Here is a 7,441-nt window from a genome sequence, read left to right as displayed (position 1 = left end):
CTCACACACCGAGGGGCGGTTGATATCCATCCGCCGCTGTTCGCCACACACCTTCCCTCCCCGCCGCCCCCGACCTCTGGATCCCAGCCCCCACCGCCAACCGTCCCCGGGTCCCATAGGTTGCAGTGCCAGCAACGAGGGGGTGGTCGCCCGCGGAGGTCTGCAGAGGCGGGCTGCCGTGAGCCCGCCCCTTAGGCTCGGGCTCCTCCTGGCCCCGCCCCCTCTGGGTCGGAACTAGGGTGGGCCGGGGAGGGGGCGTCGAGCCCGTTCGCGCCGTATCCCTCCGCCCCCCTTCCCGACACCCTCGCCGCGAGCGTTTCGTGCCGCATCCTGCGCAGCCCCTGCCCAGTTTGGTGCAGCAGCGCGGGGGGCGGGACGCCTCTTTGCGATTCTGGCCGCACGCAAGGCGGTGGGAATCCGAGTGCAGAGCTCCGAGAGGAGGGGGAGGCCGACGACTTGCACCTTGAGCCTGTGAGGGCAAGTGGGGGTGTCGTGGGGGGAGGCGGGGGACCCCCACTGTCGCCTGGCTTACAGGCTGTCCGGACCCCAGACCCTGACAGCCTGGCAAGGAGGAAGCGACCCTGTCGTAGCTGGTCCCTGAGAGAGGTGCGCAACGCCGCGGGACCCCTGGCGAGGAGAGGCGGCGACTGGCCTGGGTCGGGTCCGGGGCACCGGGGCTGGCCGGAGAGGCTTCCTCGGATCCTCTGGAGGCGAACTGCGCCCGCCACTCCGCGGCCAGCTTTCCAGGCGCCCGCGACCCGCCGTCGACGGTTTCTGTTCTGGCAGGGAGCTGTGGCGGCGGCGGGGGCGGGGGAAGGGGAAGGGTGCTGCGGAAGAAATGGCGGAGCGGCAGCTTGGGTGGGGGGCACCCAGGGAGGCCGCCGGGGCGGGCGGGTGGGTGCGTCGGAGCTCTGTGCGCCGTTGGCGGGAGCGGGTTGCCGGTGGTGTCGGCTGCTTCGGGCCCTGATTCTGGAAAAGGGCCTGTTGTGCCCCGCGCCCTGGGTGCTGTCCCTTCCCACAGGCGCCTTTTTGATGCCGAAGTCTTTTCTCTGCGTGTTAGCTCTGGCGATTTCATCCCGTAGGGTGCATCCGTACAGGAAAGGCTTGAGAAAAAGGAGGAGCAGGACAATGGCCTGGATTTCTGGAGGTGTGTTGGGGCTGGGGGGGGGGGGCGGGGATGGGCAGCAGCTATGAGTGGAGACCTAAACGGGGTGAGGTGACTGCGACCACAACAGGTCAGGCAACCAGGAGTACCTTCTAAAATTCCCCCTTTGTATTAGCTTTCCAAGCACTTCCCTTTCCTTCCTCCCTCATCTCCGCCCAGAATTCCAGGCAGGAAAAGGTGGGCTAGGAGGTGAGGGTGAGACGCAAGTCATAATTACAGGTGCCACTGCACAACCTGTTTTCTAGAATATGCGGGAACCCTTCCCCCAATTTATGCTGCGCAAGTCAGTGGGATGTGGTGCACCTAGTGGTGAATCCTTAGAATTGGAGAAAGGAGCAATGTGAAGAGTGTGACGTCAAGAGAAGATGTCGATGCCTGGAACTCTGAAATAGACCTTATGTAAAATGAGAATATTCTACCAAGAGGACTCTAAATGTTTGAAAAACAAATAATATGTGGACTTCCATCCTTGGTGTTTAAGCGTCCACCCAGTGCCCAGGTGCTACCATGGTCTCCTGACCCTCATGCTTTTTCATCTGTTTGCCCATAGGCCTGATTTAAAGCTGCTCACTGCAGGGAAGGGAAGGAGGAGGAGACCGGCTCAAATCTCTGGAGGTTTGTGCGAAGGACAAAAATTTGGGGGATAGTTGCAGAGTAAGATCATAGCAGGTATCTTTGATCCACTTGGGTGTGTTTGATCCATCTGTCCTACTCTGCCAGAATTGCACACTGCCACAGCATCCCTTGTCCATTTCCTGCAGGAGATATTGGGAACATTGGGGTAGGTGTGGATTGGATTGTGAATGCGAGGAGAAGACCCGGAAGCAGGGATCATGAGACAGGAAAAATTAGACAAATTAGGTCTTTAAAGAGACATTTTTATATTCGGGTTCAGTGTGTCTGTCTGTCAGCCAAGCATCAGACTTCATTTTCTCCTGTATGTTTATTTCTTCATAGGACAGCCTGCTCTCTGCTATAGGGCTTAATACCACTGAAACAAAGCAAGGAGGGAGAAATTGCACCGTGCAGGTTGGTATGAGAGTGGGTACAAATTTTGGTGGGGAAGTGGAGATCAACACTGGTCCAGGAGCGATTAGAGTCTAGTCTAGGGGTTCTTCAGCCTTTCCCACTTTCCCACTAACCTCACACCTGTTTTGTAGTAGGCAAAGTAACATGGCAACTCTGGGGGGTAATGTGTGAGGTAAAATGAGGGTGACAGACTTTCTGATAGTTCAGTTGTCCCACTAAGAATTCAAGGTCCAGGCTCTGTGAATCTCTGCATGGGGTGATGCAGTTGGAAGAGATTTAAAGCACCATATCATTCTCTTTCCGTAGATCCACTTCCAGTGGCAGCTCTGGTGGAGTTGGAATTGCTGCTGATCACCACCCTCAACAGGTCTGCACCCACCATCTCCCAGCTTGGTTGTGCCTCTTCTGCACTTTGTGACACTGACTGAGGCCAGGCTTTGGAAGGAGATTGATTACTGGACTGGTGGTTGACTCTAACATTTGTTTCCAACTATACCACTTGAATCACTGAAAGATCACAGTGTGAAGATAGATCTTAGGTAGAGGCTGAGACCGGGTTGGTGTTACTTGACTGGGCTTCCTCTGTAACTCATACCATGACTGGGGCTGAGATTGAACCTGCTGCCCAAGCAAAGCCTGAAAAGAAGGCTGGAGAAGAGGTTGGGGGTGGGGCTGAAAGAGAGAATGAAGTCCCGTTGGTGGTCAGACCCAAGGTTAGGACCCAGGCACAGGTAATGCCTGGGGCAAGGCCCAAAACTGAGACAAAGTCTATGCCTGGGGCAAGGCCCAAAACTGAATCCCAGGCTGTGGCTGGGGCAAGGCCCAAAACTGAGTCCCAGGCAGTGGCTGGGGCAAGGCCCAAAACAGAGTCCCAGGCAAATGCTGGGGCAAGGCCCAAAACCGAGTCCCAAGCAAATGCTGGGGCAAGGCCTAAAGCTGAAGCGAGGGCAATCGGGGGAGCACGTCCTAAGACTGAGGCCAAGGCAATCCCTGGGGCAAGGCCCAAGGATGAAGCCCAAGCTTGGGCCCAGACTGAGTTTGGGGCTGAGGCAATGTCGCAAACAGAAGGTTTGACCCAGACCAATGCTGTAGCTTGGCCACTGGTCAGTACTGAATCTGGGTCAGTTGCTAAACCTTTGGTCCTGCCTATGGATAGGGAGCTGGTCAGTGTGGACACTGAGACATTTCCTGGCCCCCAGGTTCAGACAGGAATCCAGCCCTGGTTTGGATCAGGGGAGGAAGCTAATACGGGGTCTTGGTGCTATCCCAGACCCCGGGCCAGAGAAGAGGCCTCTAACGAGTCTGGATTCTGGTCAGCAGATGAGACCTCTACAATGTCTTCTTTCTGGGCTGGAGAAGAGGCCAGTATCAGATCATGGCCCAGGGAAGAGGCCAATACCAGGTCCAGACACAGGGCTAAACATCAGCCTAACCCCAGGTCCAGGCCCAGATCCAAGCAAGATCCCTATATTGATTCTTGGTCTGGGTCTGAAGAGGAGTCTGGCAATCCATTTTGCTTGTGGGCTGGAGAAAACACCAATAACTTGTTCAGGCCCAGAGTTAAGGATGAGGCAAATATGGGGTCCAAGCTCCGGAAAAAGAGAGAGGACTTTTTTGAGTCTGAGTCTGAAGATGAGTACTATAAAGAGTCCTGGTTTTTGCCTGGAGAAGAGGGCAATAATAGATTCAGAACCAGAGACAAGGAAGAGCCTAATACTATCTTGAAGCCCAGGGCCCAGAAAGATGTTAATAACAGTGGTAGGGTCAAACAAGAACCCAGGTTTGAAGAGGAAGTCATTATTGGGTCCTGGTTCTGGGCAGAGAAGGAGGCGGGTATTGAGGCTGGGGCTTCTGCCATCTGTGAATCCACACCAGGGGCTGAGGAGGGGGCCATTGGTGGATCCTTGTTCTGGACTGAGGAAAAGTCTAGTTTGGGGGCTGTGGCCAGAGAAGAGCCCAGACCAGAGTCTGAAGAAGAGGCCATATTTGGGTCCTGGTTCTGGGATAGAGATGAGGCCTGTTTTGACCTAAATCCCAGTCCTGTATACAAGGCCAATTCCAGATTCAGAGATTCAGCTGAGGAGGAACTTAAGACATCATCCAGGCCCCAAACCTGGGAAGAGGTCACTGTTGAATTCAAACCTGGCTTTTGTCATGGGGTTGGCTTCCCATCCCCAAGCTCCTTTAGAATTCCTGAAGAAGCAGCATCTGTATTCTCTGAAATGTTTGAGGGAAAGCCCAAGAATGCAGAATTTACCCCAGAAGGAGAAGACCAGGAATCTTTGCTTCAGTCTGAACAGGTTGAACCTGAATTCCCATTTCAGTATGATCCATCCTACAGGTCAGTCAGGGAAATTCGGGAGCATCTTAAGGCCAGGGAGAGTGCAGAGGCTGAGAGTTGGTCCTGCAGCTGCATACAGTGTGAGCTTAAAATTGGTACTGAAGAGTTTGAAGAACTCCTCCTATTAATGGACAAAATCCGAGATCCTTTTATTCATGAAATATCTAAAATCGCAATGGGTATGAGAAGTGCTTCTCAATTTACCCGAGATTTCATTCGGGATTCAGGTGTTGTCTCACTTATTGAAACCCTGCTCAACTATCCTTCCTCCCGAGTTAGGACAAGTTTTTTGGAAAATATGATTCACATGGCTCCACCTTATCCAAATCTCAACATGATTGAGACATTCATATGCCAAGTGTGTGAGGAAACCCTTGCTCATAGTGTGGGTTCCCCTGAGCAGCTGCTTGGATTAAGGATGCTTAGACATCTCACAATAACTACTGACTACCACACACTGGTTGCCAACTATATGTCTGGATTTCTTTCCTTATTAACCACAGGCAGTGCAAGAACAAAGTTCCACGTTCTGAAAATGCTATTGAATTTGTCTGAAAATGCTATTGTGGCAAAAAAACTATTCAGTGCCAAAGCTCTGTCAATATTTGTGGGTCTCTTTAACATAGAAGAGACAAATGATAATATTCAAATTGTTATTAAGATGTTTCAAAATATCAGTAATATTATAAAAAATGGAACTATGTCCTTAATTGACGATGATTTCAATCTTGAGCCGCTTATTTCTGCATTCCATGAATTTGAGAAGCTTGCTAAGGAACTACAAGTCCAAATAGACAATCAAAATGATCCTGAGGTGGGACAACAAAGTTAATATGAATAACCCACCTGCCTTTGATCAGCCTTATGTTCCCAAAGAGCCCTGAGTAGTGCTTTGGTTTTCAGAGTCTGGTTTTATGTTGTAACTTATATTTTAATGCTGATGTTAACTTTGTCCAATTCTTGATTTGAGCTGGATCATTTTGTGGATGCCAAATGAATATTATAGCTGAAAACATATTTGTTGATATTTGTCTTGCTGTCCAGATTGCAATATTTTCAGTATTGAGCTTCTGATGAACTAAGTCACCTGTGTATGCTACCCTGCTATTTGTTGTTTAAACATGTGGTTCTCTATTCAAGTCTGTGTTTTCAATAAAGGTCTATGTGGAAATTGGCAGAAGTGATCCTTCAATTTGAAACTGGATACAGATACATTGTGCACATTTACAAATAGAGATAATTAGTATGACAAGCACCTTTATTGAAAAATCCCATATCTGGTGTTTAAGGAGAGATTTTTGCAGGCTGTGGTATTTAAGCAATGTTTCAACAAAGAAGGACCACCTTAAACTTATCACTAAAGTGTAGGATAAGACAGACCATTAAGTCATTCTTCAAAGTGAGGTATGGTGATGTGAAGAAAATTGATTAGAAAAGTGCTGCTGTCTGAGAAGCATGGTTTTACCCTTTCTGTCTGAATGAGGTAAAATTTAGTGAGGGATGCAGCTAGAATGAGGCAAGCTTGAAAAGCTAAGTCAGTGAGATCTGTACATTTTTCAACTAATACTGTTGTTGCTCCAGTGACACCTAAAGAGTGAAAGAGTAGGACAGCACACAAATTAAAAGGAGTCAGGAATAAGATTTCTTTTTTGATGATCCTCGTCCAAAGAAAGTAGTAAGGAAATACCATGCAGCATTTAAAAATCTACTGGGGGGCACCTGGGTGGCTCAGTGTGTTAAAGCCTCTGCCTTTGGCTCATGTCATGGTCTCAGGGTCCTGGGATCAAGCCCCACATCAGGCTCTCTGCTTGGCGGGGAGCCTGCTTCCTCCTCTCTCCCTCTCTCTCCCTGCCTGTCTGGCTACTTGTAATCTGTCTATCAAATAAATAAATAAAATCTTAGAAAAGCTATTGTCATGTAATGACACTGATGATGTTATGTCTAGTGAAACAGTGATTATGGAAAATTAGATTCCATTTTAAAATCTTGTGTGCAAATAGACACAATTTTTATGTAATTTCAATATGCCTAAGAAATTTAATATGCACTATCATCTAGAGTAATATTATATTAATAAATATTAATATATATTAATAAATTAATATGCACTATCATCTAGAGTAATATTATATTAATAAATATTAATATATATTAATAAATATTTATATTAATAAAATCTTCAGAGAAGCATTTGGGACATACAAAAATTACTAAGGGCTTTTTAAAAAAATATGTTCATATCTAGTGCCTCAAGTTATAGGTGAACATATTGGAAAGGATACAATTCTATAAAAGATCGAGTTATAAATGTTAAATGTTTAGAGAGAAAAACATTTAGAAAAGTTGAAAATGAGTTTCCCTTTAGAGTGACAATAACATTCCAGAAATAGTGATGATTGCACAGCATTATGAATATGCTTAATGCCACTGATTTGTACACTTTCAAATTGTTAAAATTATTTTAGGTTATGTGTATTTTCCACTATAGTAAGTAAATAGATTGCACCATACCTTCAGACAGAAGAGCTGCAGAGGTAAGGAATAGAATTGGTTTGGAGGGAGAATCCAGACTTAATGGGAACATATTTTAATATTTTTAGACATGGTGAAAATGGTATTTGTTTTGTCTGAGGATGCTCATTTTTAAAAGTAAAATTATAATTTGTAATTTAGAAATTACGCGAAAGATTTTTTCAACATGAGGAACTAAGAATATGAAGAATGGTTGAAGGAGATGTGCATACGTACACAATATAATAATATAAACAAAATATATGTATATTAAATTTCACAGAAAATTTAATAAATGTTAGGATGTAATTTCTGGGTTAAAGGCAAAACTAGCTGATATTTTAAGGACAACCCATTGTAACCATTGATGTTATCTGTCCATGAACATAAATCAT

At 47.0% G+C, this 7,441-nt stretch overlaps 1 protein-coding gene across 12 annotated transcripts; it reads left to right on the top strand.

Annotated features, from left to right (window-relative positions):
• The first annotated feature begins 339 nt into the window (after window positions 1-339).
• On the top strand, window positions 340-5,712 carry LOC309856822 (G-protein coupled receptor-associated sorting protein 2-like). 12 transcript variants are annotated; one of them, XM_082718446.1, is made up of 6 exons: window positions 372-471; window positions 551-606; window positions 1,083-1,147; window positions 1,716-1,780; window positions 2,123-2,194; window positions 2,501-5,712. In XM_082718446.1, exon 6 carries the CDS (start codon window positions 2,791-2,793, stop codon window positions 5,365-5,367), a length of 2,577 nt encoding a protein of 858 aa, XP_082574572.1. In that variant the 5' UTR covers window positions 372-471; window positions 551-606; window positions 1,083-1,147; window positions 1,716-1,780; window positions 2,123-2,194; window positions 2,501-2,790; the 3' UTR covers window positions 5,368-5,712. The 12 variants fall into 12 exon arrangements, with proteins under 12 accessions (XP_082574573.1, XP_082574572.1, XP_082574569.1 ...); XM_082718443.1 differs by having other exon boundaries at window positions 1,061-1,147; XM_082718436.1 differs by having other exon boundaries at window positions 1,022-1,147.
• The last annotated feature ends 1,729 nt before the right edge of the window (window positions 5,713-7,441 follow it).

This window comes from Mustela nivalis (assembly GCF_964662115.1).
Source record: "Mustela nivalis genome assembly, chromosome: X".
Classification (NCBI taxonomy): domain Eukaryota; kingdom Metazoa; phylum Chordata; class Mammalia; order Carnivora; family Mustelidae; genus Mustela; species Mustela nivalis.
Note: the sequence above shows the minus strand (reverse complement) of the source record. Positions and strands in the feature narration are given on the sequence as shown.